Below are 21,306 nucleotides of genomic sequence, written 5' to 3' on the forward strand. Positions count from 1 at the left end.
GCCCTGTTGCCATGCCCAGTACTTCCTGTTTCCTGTCCTGTATTGTTTTTCTTCATCATATTTACTGCTATCTAATAAGGCATCTAATTTATTTAATTTCTTATTGTCTGTCTCCCTTAGCTAGAATTCTGGCTCCATGTGGGCAATGATATTTTTCTGTTTTGTTCATTTCTATATCCTCGTGGATTAGGTCAAGGATTAATAAACCGTGGCCTGAAAGCCAAATCTGGACTGTTGCCTGTTTTTGAATGGCCTGCAAACTGAGAATGGTTTTGCCATTTTTAAATGGTTGAAAGAAGAATAGTATTTCATGACACCAAAAAATTATATGAAATTCAAATTTCAGTGTTTATGATGAAGTTTCATTGGAACACAGCCATGCTCATTCATTTGTGTATTTTCTCTGGCTGCTTTTCATGTTACAGAGGCAGAGTTTAGTAGTTGTAGACTTGTCTGTGTGGCCAAGCCTGAACTATTTAACATATCTGGCTCTTTACAGAAAGATTTGCCTGGCACATAGATGAACAATAATTTTTGGTTGAATGAATGAATGAATCTTAGCCTATACCACCACAGAGGAATCTAAATTGGAACTCTTTCAGCAATCCGGTCTTGAAAATTTGAGCTTAATTGGCTGCTTAATAAAAATATCCTCAATGTTTGGTAATACATTTTCATTGGCTTCTATTCATCCTGTAAATAATGAGAATTAATGATGAAATACCAGGGAGTTTTTAATTGTTAGGATAGTGTCAGGTATGATAGGTTTATTGTACAATTTTTACTAGTGTTAGTTTGAAAAAGACTGTAACAACATGGAGTATACATCCTGTTTTTATTTTTCTATTTAAAAATGACTCAAGAAATTGTTTCAAAAGCTGTTCCGTTTTTTTTCTCATTAGCTTTAGATTAATAAAACTACCTGCTTATTAATGAAGGCAGTAATAAAAATAATTTTGATATCTTAGCATACTTAATTTTGAATAAGAAAGTGTATTATCACGTAATTTCATTCTACTGTTGAATTTGCCCTGATTAACAAGGTATGAATACTAACATATTAGTAATTTCCTGTAAATGTCTAACTTCTCCTTAAAGGAGGATTGGAAATTGGACAAACATAAATCATTTTATATAAAAATGATTTTACAATGTGCCAGTCCAGTTTTTGTACAACATTTGAAAACTAAATTGTTTGCATCTGTAAGCGCTGTTAATAGAGGTCTCATAATAGATCCCCAGAGGTACAGTATACCCCATAGCCTTGCAAACAGTTTTTATTTTATGCTTTCAGCAAAGGACATTAAATGGGTAATACAGGTTGTGGTTTAGAGTGAAAGAGTAATGCTTTGCAGATCTTTGCCTTAGCTCGGTGTTTCCAAATTTCATTAATAAGAAAGGGTTTCCATGTCATGGTGGGTGTGTAGCTCTTGATTTGCCTCTTGGCTTTCCTGCCCTCTCTTTGCTGGGTTAAGCAAAGTGATCTTGCTTTTTAAAGCTTTGTCTCCTTTGAAAGTTATAAGTAAACTTAAAAATTATTTTGCTTTTAAAATGTTATCTTTTAGAAACTGAAAATTCTATTGCCTGAATTTATTTAATTTCTCTTGTTTCAACTGTGAAAAGATTGGATTCTTAACACTCTATTACATTTTTCTGGCGTTTTTTTATAGCAGTAACCTGTAGGAATCAGTAAGTATCAGCTTGCTTAAGGGCTTATAGTTCACAGTGATCAGTTATTCTATTTATATCTATTTGTAATTAACTCCTATCCATTCTGCAAATATTTATTGAGTACTTACTGTGTACCAAGCATTACTTTAGACATTGGGATACAACACCTAAAAAGACAAATTATTGTACTTACAGGGCTTACATTCTATGGGGAGAATTAGACAATAATATATAATGTCAAGTCATAAAAAGTACCATAAAGAAGAATAAGATAATAAGAGAAAAAATCACTGAGGAAGGTTGGGGAAATGCTAAGTCAGTATGGGGAGGATTGACCTGCCCAGGGATGTCACATGAACAAGATAGGGGAGAAAGCCATGCAAACAAACGTGTCGGGGAAGGGAGTCTTGGGTTTGAAGGGGAAGTCTCTTTTTATCCGATTTTGTTCTTCTTTCTAGTACTTACCATCATGGGACATCAGCTATTTATACATGCAGACATACGAGTATATGTATGTTTCTATATACACACACACTCAGTCTTTATTTACTGACTCTTTCCCCTACTATAATTGCTCACTAAGCTCAGCATTTCAAAATGTAAAAGCCTTCAGGGGGGAGTGTTCCTCTTGTGCAAAAATTACAAGGAGGCGTGTGGCTGGTGCATAGTAAGGGAGAGAAAGAGAGGGGCCAGATCACGTAGGGCCTTGTAAACCTTGGAAAGTAAGACTTTAGATTTTATTCTAAAGTATGACAGGAAACCATTGCAGGTTTTTGAAAAGGGGAGTAAACAGGACTTTAAGAGGATCGCTGGCTACTGATTGGATATAATGATTGCTAGTTGTACAAAATGATTCAGCTCAGAAAATCAACAACAAATGACCATATAAAAAGCTTATGTACATTATAAGGGGAAAATTAGTATATGGGGTGGTCAGTTTATACTGAGTGATAAGTACAATTTTTTTTCAGTTTTATTGAAATATGTATACAACAAAATGCACCAATTTTAAGTGTATAATTTGATGAGTTTTGACAAATGTAACTACCACTGTAACTACCAATACAATCTTGACATATAGCATTTCCATCACCCCCAAAATTCTCTCCTAATGCCTATCTGCTGTGGATCCCCTCCTCTCAGCCACCCCTGGCAACTACTATCTGCTTTTTTCATAATTTGGCCTTTTCTAGAATTTGGTATAAATAGAATCATACATTATGTGGCCTTTTGTGAGGGGCTTCTTTCACTTAACATAATGCTTTTGAGATTCATCCATATTGTTGGGTAAATTTAGGAATTTGTTCCTTTTATTGCTGAATAGTATTTCATTGTATTGATATATCACAATTTGTTTATTCATTTACCAGTCGATGAGCATTTGTGTTGTTTCCCGCTTTGGGCCGTTCTGATTAAAGCTGATATGAACATTTTCATTCAAGTCTTTATGTGGACACATGCTTTCATTTTTCTTGGATAAATAGTTAGGAGTAGAATTGCTGGATCTATGGTAAGTGTGTGCTTAACTTTAAAGAAACTGCCAAACTGCTGTTTTTATTCTTACTAGCAGTGGGTTACAGTTGCTCTACTTTCTTGCCAAAACTTACTATTGTTGGCCTTTTAAATTTAACCATTTTAGTGGTATCTCGTGGTTTCAATTTGCATTCCCTAATGACTAATGATATTATGCATCTTTTCATGTATTATTTGCAATCTGTTCATGAAATTGTTTGCCCATTAAAAACTTTGGATTGTCTTACTGAGTTGTATGATTTTTTTTTATGTATACTGGATACAAGTCCTCTACCTTTATGTTTTTTAAAATTTTTCTCCCAGGCTGTGGCTTGATTTTTTTTTTTTTGTGGTATGTGGACCTCTCATTGTTGTGGCCTCTCCCGTTGTGGAGCACAGGATCTGGACGCACACGCTCAGTGGCCATGGCTCACGGGCCCAGCCGCTCTGCGGCATGTGGGATCTTCCCGGACCGGGGCACGAACCTGTGTCCCCTGCAACGGCAGGTGGATTCTCAACCACTGCTCCACCAGGGAAGCCCGGCTTGATTTTTTAAAATAAAGTTTTAATTTTAGAACAGTTTTAGATTTACAGAAAAATTGAGAAGCTAGTACAGAGAATTCCAGTACACCCACTACCTCATCTTCCCTACTAGTGTCTACATTAGTATGGTACATGTTTCACGGTTAATGAACCTGTATTAACACATTATTATTATTATTATTTTTTTTTTTTTTGCGGTACACGGGCCTATCACTGTTGTGGCCTCTCCCGTTGCGGAGCACAGGCTCCGGACGCGCAGGCTCAGAGGCCATGGCTCACGGGCCCAGCCGCTCCGTGACATGTGGGATCTTCCCGGACCGGGACACGAACCCGTGTCCCCTGCATCGGCAGGCGGACTCTCAACCACTGCGCCACCAGGGAAGCCCAACACATTATTATTAACTAAAGTCCATACTTTATTCGGATTTCTTTAGTTTTACCTAATGTGAAAATCTTTTTTTGTTCCAAAGTGTTTTTTACCTTAGATTATATTTTTCATCTCTAGAAGTTTGATTAATTTATTTTTTCATAGCTTCTTTTTCTTCTTCATGTTTTCCTATACCTACTTGAACATATAGAGTATGTTTGTGAAAGCTAGTTTAACATTGTTAGTTAACATTAGAATTTTTTGCTAGTTCTGTCATTTATAGGTCTGTTTTTGTGTGGTAATTTCTTCTGGTTATGAGGCATAGTTTTCTGCTTATTTGCATGCTGGTCATCTTTGGTTAGTTTTAAACACTGTGTATTTTACATCTTTGGGAGTTGGATATTGTAGTAGTTCTTCAAATATTGTAGGACTTTGTTCTGGGACACTGTTGTGTAAATCATTTTGATCCTTTTGAGGCTTCTTTAAAACCTTGTTAGTGCAAGTCTAAAGTAGCCTTGTTTTTAGGGCTGATTTGGCCCAACTCTAGACGTTACCTGAGACTTTTCCTGATGTCCTCACTCTGGCTGATGGGAACATGACTTATTCTCCCCTCTGTGTGAGCTCCAGGGATTGCTCAGCTTACTCTTTTCCAGAGGTTCTTTCTTTGGTCTTGGTAGCTTCCTCACAAGTAGGCTAATACTCATTTAAAGTCTCAGGGTCCTACAGGCCTCTGGCATTCTCTCCGTGTAGCTCTCTCCTCTTTGCACCCTGTACTGCATATTCTAGCCTTCCTGGCCTCCGTGAACTCGTAACTTTGTCTCCTCAACGCTGGAAGAATATTGGCTGTTATTTGGGTTCCTCTTCCCTGTGCTGTGGTCTGAAAAGTATCTCTAGGGATTAAGTGGAGGCACCTGATTTGTGTCTATTTTTCTCAGGATCACAGTCCTATGCTATTGAATGAAGTCTGTCTGTTTCATATATTTTGTCTGATTTTCTAGTTAGGAGGACAAATATGATCCCTATTATGCCTTCATAGTCAGAAGCAGAAGTTCAGTAGACACACTTTTGAAGTTATAAATGTATTTTGAAGTAGGAGAAGTATTTTTGAAAAAAAAATTGCTTCTAAGATATCCTTTAATTTTCTTATATCCCTTAATCTTAGGTATTTTTGAAATGTCAAATTTAAACATCGGGCAAGAGTTAATTTTTAGAATAATTTAGTTCACTTTGTGATTTCTAACTTTGTGTTATATTGAAATTAATTTTGTAGAGCTTATTTGCTGATATATCCCATTTTAAAGATTGTTGAAATGGCATATATACTGTTATGATCTTGTACATATATTTTGGGAATTACTAAATATGATGCTTTAAATTTTTCTCACATTTCAGTTCCTTTCTCACATACTTTGAAAGATACATGTGATTAGGCAAGGGAGGTTATGTAGAGGAAAAAAAAAAAACGCTTGAAATATGGTGGTAATTTACTTGTGCTTACTTGTACAAACTCTCTGTTCAGTGTCATAGAGGCTTCTGACCTGGGTCTTTGTATGTTTGGATATATGGGTTCAGGCTTTTGAGCATGAGCCACCCGCTTTTGCTTGGCCCTGCCTGCAGTAAACCTTTCTCTGCCGCTCCCCCAATATACATACATACATATATATATACATACATATATATATATATATATATATACATACATATATATATATATATATATATATATATGAAATAATCCAGGGCAAGGATTCAGTCTTTATCTGTTCTAAATCATAGTCTTCTTTAGTTGTGATCTCTTTCCCAAGATTTAATTGTGAATTGATTTAGGTAGAATATTCACTTGGAAGGCCTTATTCAAACTTGTTACACTTAATTGCGCACTTTCTTTCCTTCATCTTATAAAATGCCCCGTTTTTATTAACGGTTTTATTTATCTCTCTAGTTTGGAAGTGTTCTGGTCCTTTTCTCTCCCTTTCTATTTCCTTTTCCCTGCTGCTGTCATTTCATATCAAGTGGTTAATGTTTCAAGCCTGCATTGTAAAATAGCCTCCAGTTTGGTCTCTCTGATTTCAGTTTCCTCCCCCTACTTTTCGTATATCAATAATATGTGAATGTCAATTTATGTTTCCTTGGCCAATATACTCAACTTGACTTTTTCTTCTACAGAAAGCTTGAATGGCTTCTCATTATTTTCCCAATCAAGTCCAGATTCTGATGAGTGGCATGGAGCAATCGCCATATTTGGCTCCAGCCAACCATGTTTCCTAAATGTGTCTTCTGTGACTCTGACACTTTACGGCTGCCTACGTGTTGCTTCCTGCACATCCACCAAGTGGAATTTTCTAGCCCCCTGACCAGTCTTTGGTTTTGTTTTACATCCTTCAGGAAGTCTGCTATTAACTTCTTCATCTCATACTGGGCCATTTCCTTTTGAATCCTCAAAGTACTTATTGTTTGTATCACTCACTTTCTATTTAATTATACAGCCCTTTTGTTGTTTTCCAGTCTGTGATCTTACTTCTAAAATTCTGTGGACAGTTAGATTTTCTAACTGCATTAGAACAAAGGCCCTGGTCTCAAATACCTGACCCCTTTGCTCAAGTTATAGGTACACATTAGGGAGATCTTAATGTTGTAGTCAGTTTTCCTTGGATCCAGGAAACTGGGGACATTTGTAGATAATTTTTGGGCATTTGGTGATCTTTAGGTTGGTAAAGAATTGCCCTGGTTTCCTAGATAATATTGCTTAGCTTAGAACATAGTTAATTTTTCTGCATTGACTGTGATTTCTGACTCAGATACTCTCTTGCGTTTGGATATCTAGTTGTCCCAGCACCATTTATGGAAAAGACTATACTTTCTTTTTTCTTTTTTTTTTAATACTGTTACTGAAGTTTTATTGCATATATATTTTCACTTACTAAATTGCTGAACCCAGTAAAGAAGTATTTGTTTTCTGCTTTTTAAAATTTTTATTGGAGTATAGTTGATTTACAATGTTGTGTTAGTTTCTGCTGTACAGCAAAGTCAATCAGTTATACATGTACATATATCTACTCTTTTTTAGATTCTTTTCCCATATAGGTCATTACAGAATATTGAGTAGAGTTCCTTTTGCTATACAGTAGGTTCTTATAAGTTATCCTTTCTTTATTGAATTGTTTTGGCATCCCTGATGAATTGACCATAAGTGTAAGGCTTATTTCTGGACACTTCTGTTGTATTGATCTATAAGTCTATCCTTAGCTATATGTCCATATCACACTGTCTTGATTAATTTGTAGTAAGTTATAAAACCTAGAAGTGTGAACCTTCAATTTTTAAAAGAAAAAAAGTGTTTTTCTTTTAAAAATTGTTTTGACTGTTCTTAGTTCCTTGCATTACCATATGAATTGTAAGATTAGTTTGTCAATTTCTGCAAAAAACGGCAGCTAGGATTTGATAAGGGAATGTGTTAAATCAGACCAATTTAGGGAGTATTGCCATCTTAAAGATATTAAGTCTTCTGTTCTATGTAAATTGATGTCCTTCCATTGATTTAGGTCTTTAATTTCTTTAAAACATGTTTTATAGTTTTTACTGTACACCTCTTACACTTCTTTTGTTAAATTTATTACTATTTTATTCTTTTTTTTTTTGGCGGTATGCGGGCCTCTCACTGCTGTGGCCTCTCCCGCCGCGGAGCACAGGCTCCGGACGCACAGGCTCAGCGGCCATGGCTCACGGGCCCAGCCGCTCTGCGGCATGTGGGATCCCTCTGGACCGGGGCACAAACTCGCATCCCCTGCATCGGCAGGCGGACTCTCAACCACTGCGCCACCAGGGAAGCCCCCTATTTTATTCTTTTTGATGTTACTGTAAATTGAATTGTTTTCTTAATTTCATTTTCATATTTTTCATTATTAAGGTATAGAAATACAACTGATTTTTGCATATTGAGCTTATATCTTGCAATCCTGTTGAACTTTTTTATTAATTCTGATAGTTTTTTAGTGGAGTTTTTAGGATTTTTTGTATACAAGATCATGTCATCTTCCAACAGAGGTAATTTTACTTTCCTTTCTAATCTAGATGCTCTTTGTTTTTCTTTCTTGCCTAATTGTCTTGTTCAGAATATCCACTATAATGCTGAAAAGAAGCGGTTAGAGTGAACATTGTTGTGTTGTTCCTGATCTTAGGGGAAAGGGTCTTTCATCATTAATTATGATGTTAGCTTTGGACTCTTGTAGATGCCCTTTATCATGTTAAGGAAGTTCCCTTCTGTTTCTAGTTGTTGAGTGTTTTTCTCATGAAAGGGTATTGGATTTTGTCAAATACTTTTTCTCTGTTAATATGATCATGTTTTAAAAATTTGTTTTATTCTTTATTTTATTAACATGGTGTATTACAATGAGTTTCAGATATTAAACCAAACTTGCTTTCCTTGAATCCCTCTTGTTCATGGTGTATAATCCTTTCATATTTTGTTGCATTTGCTTTCCTTGAGGAGGGTTTGGTGTCAATATTCATAAGGTATATTGTCCTTTAGTTTTCTTTCCTTATGATATATTTGCTTTGTTTGGAATCAGGGTTGTACTGGTATCATACAATGAGTTGGGAAGTGTTCTTTCCCGTTCTAGTTTTTGGAAGAGTTTATGAAGTGTTGACATTAATTCTTCTCTAAGACTAATGGTATTTTAATGTTTGTTTTTATCTTTTAGGATTCTCCTTTTACAAATGCAGGAATGGGATCTAATCTAAATCTCTTGGGTGAAATTGAGTGTGATGCCAGCATAATGGATGGAAAATCCCTGAATTTTGGAGCTGTTGGAGCACTGAGTGGTATGTGAACATTATAACACATTATCTCTCTTCTTAGAAAAAAACGGAATATTACCATTTCATTCCTCCTAAAGACTTAGCTCAGTTGTTTTCGTCATTCGTACTTGGAATAGTGTTGAAAACATTGTTTTCTTTTACGGAATTAAAAACAGAAAATCTTACCTACAGATAGAAAGAAAACAGTGAAATAGCTTATGTCCAAGTCTTTGGTTAGAGTTTGATCATCCTCCTCCATCTCCTCAAGAGATTACAGACATGTAAAATGGGAGTTAGCATATTCTATTAATTTTGCAATTATTTGAATACACAAATAATATATTTTTATTGTTAAAAAATTCAAATGATATAAATAAAATTTATTTTATTTATTTATTTATTTTGTTTATTTATTTTATTTTAAAATAAAATTTTTTCTTCCAAATCTTTTCTTCCAAAACTCTCCTTAAGTTTAACCAGTAAAATAATGTGCATTTATCCATATTTATATGTAAGAGAAACATAGTTTTGCACATTTAAAAAAAAAATCAATGTACATATTATTATGAAACTTTCTTTTTTTCTTTAAATAGGATGTCTTGGAGATTTTTTTCCACATCAGTACATATAAGATATAAATGTTTTGCAGTTTACTTATTAAAACAAAATATAGGGCTTCCCTGGTGGCGCAGTGGTTGAGAATCCGCCTGCGGATGCAGGGGACACGGGTTCGTGCCCCGGTCCGGGAAGATCCCACATGCCGTGGAGCGGCGGGGCCGTGAGCCATGGCCGCTGAGCCTGCGCGTCCAGAGCCTGTGCTTCGCAAAGGGAGAGGCCACAACAGTGAGAGGCCCGCATACCACCAAAAAAAAAAAAAAAAAAAAAAAATATATATATATATACATGAAGGGCACAGATTTTTTAAAAAAAAATTTTATCGTAGTATAGTTGATTTACAATGTTGTGTTAGTTTCTGCTGTACAGCAAAGTCAATCAGTTATACATATACATATATCCACTCTGTTTTAGATTCTTTTCCCATATAGGACATTACAGAATATTGAGTAGAGCTCCTTTTGCTATACAGTAGGTCCTTATTGGTTATCAGTCTTATATATAATATTATGTATATGTCAATCCCAATCTCCCAGTTTATCCCTCCTCCCTTCCCCCTGGTAACCATATGTTTGTTCTCTACATCTGTGACTATATTTCTCTTTTATAAATAAGTTCATTTGTACCATTTTTTAGATTCCACATATAAGCGATTTTAAGTATAAAACTTCATTAATTTCTAGATGTATATAGCCATGTAAACCACCACCAAATCAAGACATAAAACATTTCCATGTCAAAATATAGAACATTTCCAAACTCACAGAAGGGTTCTTTATGCCTCTTCCTAGTTTATACTTCTTGTACTCTCCTCCTACCCACTCCCCCTTGTCCACTAATTCTGACTTTAGGCACCATAGATTAATTTGCCTATTCTTCAAATTCCTATGAATGGAATCGTACACCTCTGTGTCTGGTTTCTTTTGCTTAATGTTATGCCTGTGAGATTGATTTATGATTTGTGTCATAGTAGTTTTTTCTTTTGTGTTAGTAGCATTTTATTGCATGAATATAAAATAACTTATTCTCTTGGTGGATATTTAAATAATTTCTAGTTTTCTACACCTAGAAATCGTACACCTCTGTGTCTGGTTTCTTTTGCTTAATGTTATGCCTGTGAGATTGATTTATGATTTGTGTCATAGTAGTTTTTTCTTTTGTGTAAGTAGCATTTTATTGCATGAATATAAAATAACTTACTTTCTTGGTGGATATTTAAATAATTTCTAGTTTTCTAGAATAATTTCTAGACTGTTATGAATAAAACTCCAGTATATATTTTTGTGCATGTCTTTTGGTAGACATATACACTTATTAATATTTCCCTTGAGTATAAACCTAGGATTTGGAATGGTAAGTTTAGGTACCTATGTACTTTGCTTTAGAAGATACTGTCAGACAGTTTTAGAAAGTAGTTGTTACAATCTATACTCCCACAATGTATGAGCATTTCAGTTACTCTGCATCCTTGCCAATGTTTGATATTGTTATTCTTTTAAAAATTTAGTCATTTTGACATGTGTATAGTGGTATTATTGTTTTAATTTGAGTTTCTCTGGTGACTAATGATATTGAGAACCTTCTCATATGCTTATTGGCCATTTAGATGTCCTTGTTGTGCAGTGTGTTCAGGTCTTTTGCATACTTTTTATTGGATTATTTTTTAATTGATTTGTTGGAGTACCTTATATATTTTTCACACAGATCCTTTGTCAGATACATGTATTGTGAATATCTGCTCCCAGTCTGTTGCTCACTCTTCTAATGAAGTTTCAGTTATCAACCTTTAATGTTATGGTTAATTTTTATTGTATTTTGTTTAAGAAATCTTTGCCTACCCAAAGTTTTGAAGGTAGCTTCCACTGTTTTCTTTTAGTAGTTCTATTGTTTTTAACCCTTCACATTTAGTTTTTTTATCAAGCTCAGATTCATTTTAGCGAAGTAGGAACCGTATACCTTCTATTCCATTAATCTGTCTATTGCCAGTCCCAAACTGTCTTGATTTCTGTAGCTTTATATTGTATTTTGATAATTTGATAGTGTAAGACTTCCAACTTCCTTTTTCTTTTTTTTTTCTTTACAGTTGTATTGGCTATTCTTTTTTAAAAAATACATTTATTTTTGGCTGTGTTGGGTCTGGGCTTTCTCTAGTTGCGACGAGCTGGGGCTACTCTTTGTTGTGATGCGTGGACTTCTCATTGCGGTGGCTTCTTTTGTTTCAGAGCACAGGCTCTAGGCATGCAGGCTTCAGTAGTTGTGGCACGTGGGCTCAGTAGTTGTGGCTCATGGGCTCTAGAGCGCAGGCTCAGTAGTTGTGGCGCATGGGCTTAGCTGCTCCACGGCATGTGGGATGTTCCCAGACCAGGGCTTGAACCTGTGTCCCCCACATTGGCAGGAGGATTCTTAACCACTGTGCCACCAGGAAAGCCCCTGTATTGGCTATTCTAAGTTTATGGCATTTTCATAAAATTTTTAGAATCAACTTGTCAATGTCCATAATAGAACCCTGCTGAGATTTTGACTGGTATTGCATTGAATGTAAAAAACCATATGTGGGGGCTTCCCTGGTGGTGCAGTGGTTGGGAATCCACCTGCCGATGCAGGGGACGCGGGTTCGTGCCCCGGTCCGGGAGGATCCCTCATGCCGCGGAGTGGCTGGGCCCATGGGCCATGGGCACTGGGCCTGCGCGTCCGGAGCCTGTGCTCCGCAGCGGGAGAGGCCACAACAGTGAGAGGCCCGCGTAATAGGGAAAAAAACAACAACAACCATATGTGGACAACTGACATCTTAACAATATTGCATATTACTGTTCGTGAACATTAAATATGTGCATTTGTATAAATATTATTCATTTCTTTCTCAGCAATGTTTTATGGTTTTTAGTATAGATGTCTTATACACCCTTTTTATTAGATTTATTCTAGATATTAAGTTTTTTTGATGGCTATTATAAATATATATTTTAAAAATTAATACCAGTTATTTTTGTATTTAGAAATACAGTTGAGTTTCGTGTATTGGACTTATATTCAGTGGCCTTGATGACTTCACTGATTAATTCAAGCAATTAGAAAAATAGATTCTCTTGTAATTTTTATATACACAGTCACATCATCTGAATCATGGCAGTTTCTTTTTTCCTTTCTAATATTAAATTTTTTTTTTCTTGCATTATTGTGCTGGCTCTGTCACTCGGTACAATATTGAATATAAGCAGTGGTAGTGTACATCCTTGCTTTGTTCCTGGTCTTAGAGGGAAAGCCATACTGTGTGCTGGTAGCTGTAGGATTTTCATAAATGCTGTTTATCATATTGAGGACATTTCCTTCTAGTCTTAGTTTGCTGATAATTTTTATTTTAAATGGGTTATTGAATATCATTAAGTGCTTTTCTGCATCTTTGGCTTTTCTTTTTTATTTTGTTAGATATGATGGAATTTATGGTTGATTTTTGAATGTTAAACCAACTTTTCATTCCTGGCATAAAGTCAGGATTGTAATTTTTTATCTTTTTCACATTCTACTGGATTTGTAATTTTTTATCTTTTTCACATTCCACTGGATTTGATTTACTGATGTTTAAGATTTTGACATCTATGTTTATATAATAGATTGGCTTTAATTTTACTTTCTAAAAATATTCTTTTTAGACTTTGGAATCATGTTATGGCTGGCCTCATAAAATGAGTTGGAATTTTTTTCCCCTCTGTTCTTTGAAAGAGTGTGTGTACAATTGGAATGTTTTTTAATTGTTCAGAAAATTCATTAGTTATTTTGAATCATTTGGAGTTTTCTTTTCTTTTTTTTTTTTTTTTTTGGTGGTACACGGACCTCTCACTGTTGTGGCCTCTCCCGTTGCGGAGCACAGGCTCCAGACGTGCAGGCCCAGCGGCCATGGCTCACAGGCCCAGCTGCTCCGCGGCATGTGGGATCTTCCCCGACTGGGGCACGAACCCATGTCCCCTGCATCGGCAGGCAGACTCTCAACCACTGCGCCACCAGGGAAGCCCTGTATTTTGCATTTCTTAAGGTTTATCTCACTCATAATTGTAACTACAGTCACTTACATTTTCTTCAAATACATGTGTAATTTATTTTTCATTGGCTTCTTGAAATCATTGTTTGTTGATCAGTTTCTGAACTGATCAGCAAATTGTCCCTATATAATTTATTGAATAACAACAGTAACGATAATATTAAGTACCATTTATTGGATGAGTATTACATACATACCATGCAATGTTCTCCAGTAGTTCATGTATGTTAAATCATTTAGTTCTCACGATAACCTTTTGAGGTCAGTACTTTTATCCCCATTTTATAGGTGAGGAAACTGAGACACAGGAGAGATTTAGTAATTTGTCCAAGGTTACTGTGTCAGTCTGGGTCCAACTAGGGGACAGAAACCACACAGCAGTTTAGACAGGAGAAGCTTAATGTAAAGGGAAGGGGGAGACTATCCTGGTAAGGATAAACTTGGAAGGGAGTTCAGACCTCACAGAAAAAGGTGTGGCTGCAGCTGACTGTTGGACAGCCCACTTTTTTGCTGGGTTACCCAGGCCACAGTCATTGTGAGAGCAGAAACAATCCTGGGTGCCTCAGGCTGATAGGTGGGCACACAGAGGCCAGGAAGCCGTGGGAATTAAACCTTTGTTTGCAGGATGAGGATTGGACTTTTGGCTCCCTAGACAGCCAGCCCCACAGGATGCTTTGCTATAGGGCTGAAGAGAAGGTATGGGGATCAGTGACTTGAGCTGGGCCTGGTCCTGTTCTTTCTGGGGCTGTCAGCTATGCTGCTGTGGCCTGAATCAGGAGTTGGGGAAAACGTGGTAGCCAAATGCTGGAGAAAGCTGCACCCCGCAAGCACTTAGCACTGGAGAGAACCTTGTGGACCAGATAGTGAGAATAACTGGTGCTCTCCTGGATCCTGGCTGGCAGGCCACCTTTTCCTCCTGCACTGTGTCTCCAGTGCCCTCTACTGACAAAGCTGACCCGTGTGCCAGCTGGCAAAGGAAACATAGTTAGGCCCATTTCCACTTTCACCCATTAGGCAACCAAGGGTGAATTTATAGCTGAGAAGCGATAAATTGATAGCTGGTTTATAACAGTCTGACTCCCATCACTCTGTGTTCTTTCCACCTCTCATAGATAGTCCATCCTTTTCCTATTCATTTGAAATACTATCTATATTATGTATTAAATATCCACATGTACATGTATTTGTGTCTCAACTTTAGCTTTATTCTATTCCATTGATATATTTGTCTGTTTGGTACCCAAACCACACTCAATTAGAATAGCTTTTAATAAAAAACGGTTATCTTGTAAGGTGAATACCTCCTCATTTTTTTACAAAAAATTATTTTCATTTTTTTTTCCTGATGAATTTAAGAGTCAGCTTGTCATGTATCATAGAAATCCTTTTGGAGCTTTGGTGGAGAATTTATTGCTTTGAATTTGTAAGTTAATTTGGTAATTATTAATGTCTTTACAATACTGAATTATCACATACAGAAATAAATTTAAGAGCTAGTACAGAGATCTAAGCTTTTCCTTTCTTTGCTACTTCATACATTCTTTGGTGGGGCAGAGAAGTTTTTGGTGTTTAGCTAAATATCTAGTTTTGTTTTAAGGCAATCTGGTGACCTTAATTTGAAGTTTTTAGTCTCTTTGTATCCCACTTCTGTTTTTTTTTTTTGTTGTTGTTTTTATTAATAGTGTTCTGAAAGGCATCCATAGGTTAGTGGTTAAGGGCATGGTCTCTGGCATTAGCTGCCTTTGTTAAAATCTCAGTGTGTGATCCTGGACAGGTAACTTAACCTGTGCAAATGTTTCCTCAGTAATCAGATAGGGTTTATAACTGTACTTATGTGATAGAGTTGAAGGATCAGTTAAATAATCTGATACATTTAAGGGCTTGACACTGGGCCTGGCTCATACTGGATCCTAAGTTTCTGTCACTGTCTTCTATCATCATCATTGTCATGCTAGGCAATTTTTTTCATGCTAATACTTTCTGTCCTATTTTCCCTCCTAGGTAAGCACCCTTTTCTCACTGTTCACATTTTGTTTTCCCTTCTGGAAACAATCCGAACCATATTTTAAGTCTCAATCTTGTACATACTTGGCCTCTTCTCCCCACCCTTATCCCATTTGTAGGACTTTCTCTTTATGCTTTCTTGCAGGTGAGATTTAAAATTTTGGGCCATTAATTTTTCTCCCCAAGGTAAATTTGAAGCTGTTTGTAATCATGTTTATTCTTTAGAGGAAATTCATGGTTTTGATAATAGATGCCAAATTATCAGTTTATTTTTTTTTTTTTTTTTTTTTTTTTTTTTTTTTTGCGGTATGCGGGCCTCTCACTGTTGTGGCCTCTCCCGTTGCGGAGCACAGGCTCCGGACGCACAGGCTCAGCGGCCATGGCTCACGGGCTTAGTTGCTCCGCGGCATGTGGGATCTTCCCGGACCAGGGCACGAACCCGTGTCCCCTGCATCGGCAGGCGGATTCTCAACCACTGCGCCACCAGGGAAGCCCTATCAGTTTATTTTTTAAATTCCATACTGAAATCTATTAAAAAGGAACTTAATTTAAATTTGTATTATTGCAAATTCAGTCTTTGCTGCTGTAGCACATGACAAAATGAGAATATATGTTTTATATTTGTTCTTATATCTATAAGTATTCATATATTTGTCAATTTGATCCTTATTTTTCATGACAATTAACGATATTCATTAGTGTATTTAAAGAAAGTTTTCCATGATATTTAAAATTTGTCATATTGAAACTGCCACAGAATTGAGTGGGAAACTTGAAGACTTTTTGACTTCATTTTCTGCCAATTTTATTTTATAGGAATCAAGAACCCAGTCTCAGTTGCGAACAGACTCTTGTGTGAAGGGCAGAAGGGCAAGCTCTCAGCCGGCCGAATTCCTCCCTGGTAACTGCTTTGTTCTTCGACTTTCCCTGGGTCTTTGGTCTTTGGTGCATGCAGTGTTTGAAGGCTATTTTTATCCACAGAAGGCTGATGCAGTTGGTTACACACCAGCAGTAGCTTGCCTTTGAGAGGAAGACATGCTTTGTTCTGTGATCTTGGAACATTTTGAATACTTGATAGAGCTCCGGTTGGAATAGAATATTACGGATTAAAGCAGAAAAGAGATCAGTTAATTTTAGGTTTTGTAGTCGATTATAGAGATGCTTTTGCTGTTAATAAGTGTTCAACGGGGGTCTTTTTATTATAAAACTTTAAAGTATCTTACATGTTTGAGACCAGAGTCTAAACTCATTTTTAATTTTGAGAAGCTCTTAATATAAAAGTATGTAATTTTTCTTTTCTGGAGAAACATATTGTGACGCTCAATTAGTAAAATTACATCTTTTCTCCAACATTAACATAATTTTCATTAAAAGAAACTGAACTTTTCAAATATTTATGAAAGTAGAGAGAACATTTTAAAGAACCTTCATGAACCTACCATCTAGCTCCAATAATTAACAATATTTTTGCCCTTCATCTATCTCATGCATCTCTTTCCTATAGTTTTTTTTTTTTTTTTTTTTTCCCATTACGCGGGCCTCTCACTGTTGTGGCCTCTCCTGTTGCGGAGCGCAGGCTCCGGATGCGCAGGCTCAGTGGCCATGGCTCATGGGCTTAGCCGCTCCACGGCATGTGGGATCTTCCCGGACTGGGGCACGAAGCTGTGCCCCCTGCATCGGGCAGGCGGACTCTCAACCACTGCGCCACCAGGGAAGCCCTCCTATAGTATTTTAAAGAAAATCCTCACCATCGTATTTCATCCTTAAATAGTTTTGTAAATTTCTGTTTGCAAACTGTAATTACCATCCTGTTAACATGCCTAATAGTATAAACAAGTATGCGTCAATATTGTCTTTTTTTTTAAAAAAATTATTTATTTATTTAATTTTTGGCTGTGTTGGGTCTTCGTTGCTGCGCGCGGGCTTTCTCTAGTTGCAGTGAGTGGGGGCTACTCTTCGTTGCAGTGTGCGGGGGCTACTCTTCGTTGCGGTGTGCGGGCCTCTCATTGCTGTGGCCTCTCCTGTTGCAGAGCATGGGCTCTAGGCTTACGGGCTTAAGTAGTTGTGGCATGCAGGGTCAGTAGTTGTGGCTCGTGGGCTCTAGAGCACAGGCTCAGTGGTTGTGGCGCACGGGCTTAGTTGCTCCGCGGCATGTGGGATCTTCCCGGTCCAGGGCTCGAACCTGTGTCCCCTGCATTGGCAGGCAGATTCTTAACCACTGCACCACCAGAGAAGCCCTCAATACTGTCTTATACTCAACCATCTTATACTTCAGTACTATATGTGTTCAGCATGCCTGAACACATTAAAGTTACATTAATACTCTCTGTTGAAAGTTGTGACAGTGGTACTATAGATATCACTTTATTTGACTGTTATAATTTCAAGTCATAGAAAATAAATTAATATAGTTTTGAGAAATCTTGAAACCTTTTACCCAAATATATTCACGATATCCCTGTTTCCCATGTCAAGAAAATGAAACATGTTAAGAAATGTTAAGAAAATGAAACATTACCAAGAGATTTAAAGTTGCCTAGACTGGGCCCTTTCTAATGGCATCCTTATCCATCTCACTGTCCCATATCCTTACCCTGACCCCATCTCTGGCCCTGCCCCTAGGTAACAATTGTCCTCAATTTTAGCTTTTCTTATTCTCATATATTCCTTCATAGTATTACACATATACAGTACAGGCATACTTCATTTTATTGGGCTTCACAGATGCTGCATTTTTTACAAATTGAAGGTTTGTGGCAGTTGTACTTCAAGCAAGCCTATTGGTGCCATTTTTCCAATGGCATTTGCTCATTTCATGTCGCTATATCACATTTTGGTAATTCTCAAAATATTTCAAACTTTTTCATTATTATTATAGTTGTTATGGTGCTCTGTGATCAGTGATCTTTAATGTTATTTACTACTGTGACTTGTTGAAGGCTCAGATGATGGTTTGCATTTTTTGGCAATAAACTGTGTTTTAATTAAGGTATGTACAGTGTTATTTTAAGCATAGTGCTATTGCACACTTAATAAAATACAGCATAGTATAAACATAATTTTTATATGAACTGGGTAACCAGAAAATTTGTGTGACTTGCTTTATTTATTCACTTTATTGTGGTGGCCTGGAACTGAACTTACAATATCTCTGAGGTATGCCGGCACTTTGATTTTCTAAGTCTACGTAAACATGTACATAGATGTACAAAAAAGTTCTGGAAAGAAAGTTACCAGACCTCACCATAATTACCTCTAGGAAGGAGAAAGGAGGGAACAAGATGAGGCAATTGTCAAAGGAGATATGTGCAATATTTTTATATTTTACAAAGATAAAATATATGTGAAAAAGTGATGGCCATCTCTGTATTAAAATTATATCATAAAGTGATCCTACAATTGTCTGGAACTAGTGATGTAAGTTTCTCACGTACATAGTTCTTCAGCTTTATTTTTTGTTTTCAAAATTGCTTTGACCATTTTAGGCATTTTGCATTTTCATGTGAATTTTAGAATTAGCCTGTCAATTTCTGTGAATAACCTGCTGGAATTTTGATTAGCTTTGTAACTTATCCATTTTATAGGGTCTTCTTTAACCTCTCTGAATAGTGTTTTATAATTTTCAGTGTACAGATTTTGCACAGTTTTTTATCAAATTTATACTTAAGTATTTCTTTTTGATGTGATAAATTGCATATTTTTAAAAGTTAAATACCAGTTGTTCCTTGCCAATATAGAAATATGATTAATTTTATTATATTGATATTCTAGCTTAGGAATTTGCTAAATTCATTTGTTCTCATACTGTTTTTACAGATTCCATAAGATTTTCTACATAGATAGTTCTGTCTTCTGGGAATAAAGATAGTTCTTTAAGTAATAAAGATACTGCTTTCTAATGTGGACTCCTTTAGTTAATTTCTTTTTCTTTATTACACTGGCTAGCACCTCCTATGCAATGTGAAATCAAAGTGTGAGAGTAGACATCCTTGCCTTGTTTGTAACCTTAGGGAGGAAGCATTTGTTCTTTTACCATTAGGTATGATGGCTGCTATAGGTTTATCATAGATGCTCTTTATCGTGTTGAGAAAGTTCCCTTCTTTACCTAGTGTGCTGAGAGTTTTTAATAGGGATGGGTATTGTACTTTTTCAAATGTTTTTCTGCATCTGTTGCAATGATCTTATAATTTTCCTTATTTTGTCGGTATAGTGATTGGTTGATTTTCGATTGTTAAAGCAACAGTTGTATTCCCAGGATAAACTCCACTTGGTTATAATGTATTATCCTTTTTATATGTTATTGGATCCAATTTGCTAACATTTTGTAAAGAATTTTTGCATCTATGTTTATGAGAGACATTGGTCTGTAGCTTTCTTGTAATGTCTTTGGTTTGGGTTCATTTTGCTTCTTGAATATGTAGGGATATATAGTTCATCAAATTTGGAAAATTTTTGGCTATTACTTCTTCAGATATTTTTTTCTGATCCCCTCTTCTCTTCTATCTTCCAGGATTCCAATTACACGTATATTTGGTCCTACAGATCACTGATAATTTACTTTTTCCATTCATTTTTCTCTTCGTTTCATTTTTGAATAATTTCCATTGCTGTTTTCAAGTTCACTATTTTTTGGCAATATCTAATCACCTGTTAATCCCATCCAGTTTATTTTTTCATTTCTGACATTGTAGTTTTTATCTCTAGAAGTTCAGTTTGCACCTTAAAAAAATGTCTTCTGTGTATCTACTTAACATGTTTCATATTTCCTGTAGCTTCTTGAGTATATGAATACAATTATAGTAACTGTTTTAATATCTTTGTTTCCTAATTCTGTCATCTTTGTCATTTCTGGGTTGTTTTCAATTGAGTGATTTTTCTCATTATAGGTTACATTTTCCTGCTTCTTTGCATGTTTGGTAATTTTTTATTGGATTCCAGATATTGTGAGTTTTGCCTTATTTTGTGTTGGATATTTCTGTATTTTAATTCTAGGATGCGGTTAGAGACAGTTTCATCCTTTCAGGTCTTGCTTTATACTTTGTTACATGCAACTAGAGAAGCATTTAGCCTTGAGCTAATTTTGCTTTGCTGTTGGGCAAAACCTTTCTGAGTACTATAACAGATGCAACTAGAATGAGGTTTTTTACTTTGGTGGGAACAGGAGCTGTTTTTGGCCCTGTGTGAACTTGGGGATTGCTTCCTCTAAAACTTTTCGTGTTATTCTTTCCCAGGCTTTGGATGATTTCCTCTTACACATACACTGATCTGAAGACTATAGGCGGACTCTGTAGATTTCTCCTCTCTGGTTCTCTGCCCTGTGAACTCGGCCACCTGGGCTTCTCTGGATGCCCAGCTCTCTGTCTTCAACTCAGAGAGACTGCAGGGCTCTGCCTGAGTTCCTGTTCCTGTGCTGTGGCTGCAAACTCTCCAGGCAGTAAGCTAGGGCAATCATAAGGTTTACCTTGTTAGTTTTCTTTCTTTCAAGGATCGCTGTCCTGTGCTACCTACTGTCTAATGCCTGAAAACTATCATTTTCTGTATTTTGTTTGATTTTTGTTTTCCATTGGTTCAGGCAAGAGTATAAATGTATTCCCTGTTTCTCCATCTGTCCAGAAGCATAAGTCTCTCACATACGTGCAAGTTCACAGTATACCTGCAGTAGTTTTAAAAAAATGCCAATTCCCTGAGTATCCTAAATAAATAAAACAAATTTATCATGTTTTTACTTTAAGCTTGTTTATGCACAACCCTAAGAAGTCTA

The 21,306-nt window shown here is 36.3% G+C and overlaps 1 protein-coding gene across 13 annotated transcripts in view; it reads left to right on the plus strand.

Moving 5' to 3' along the window:
* TASP1 (taspase 1) overlaps positions 1 to 21,306 on the plus strand; it is a 374,267-nt gene that overhangs the window by 34,031 nt on the left and 318,930 nt on the right. For 12 of the 13 annotated variants that reach the window (XR_010836312.1, XR_010836313.1, XM_067011980.1 and 9 more), the window contains 2 exons: positions 8,794 to 8,914; positions 16,362 to 16,446. Coding sequence is in view for 11 of the 13 variants with exons in the window: in XM_067011980.1 (XP_066868081.1) it covers positions 8,794 to 8,914; positions 16,362 to 16,446 (206 nt within the window). In the remaining 2 variants the exon portion in view is untranslated. The remainder of the gene's footprint in view (positions 1 to 8,793; positions 8,915 to 16,361; positions 16,447 to 21,306) is intronic. The other variant, XM_067011985.1, reaches the window with a different exon arrangement.

This window comes from Kogia breviceps, chromosome 14 (assembly GCF_026419965.1).
Source record: "Kogia breviceps isolate mKogBre1 chromosome 14, mKogBre1 haplotype 1, whole genome shotgun sequence".
NCBI classification, from domain to species: domain Eukaryota; kingdom Metazoa; phylum Chordata; class Mammalia; order Artiodactyla; family Physeteridae; genus Kogia; species Kogia breviceps.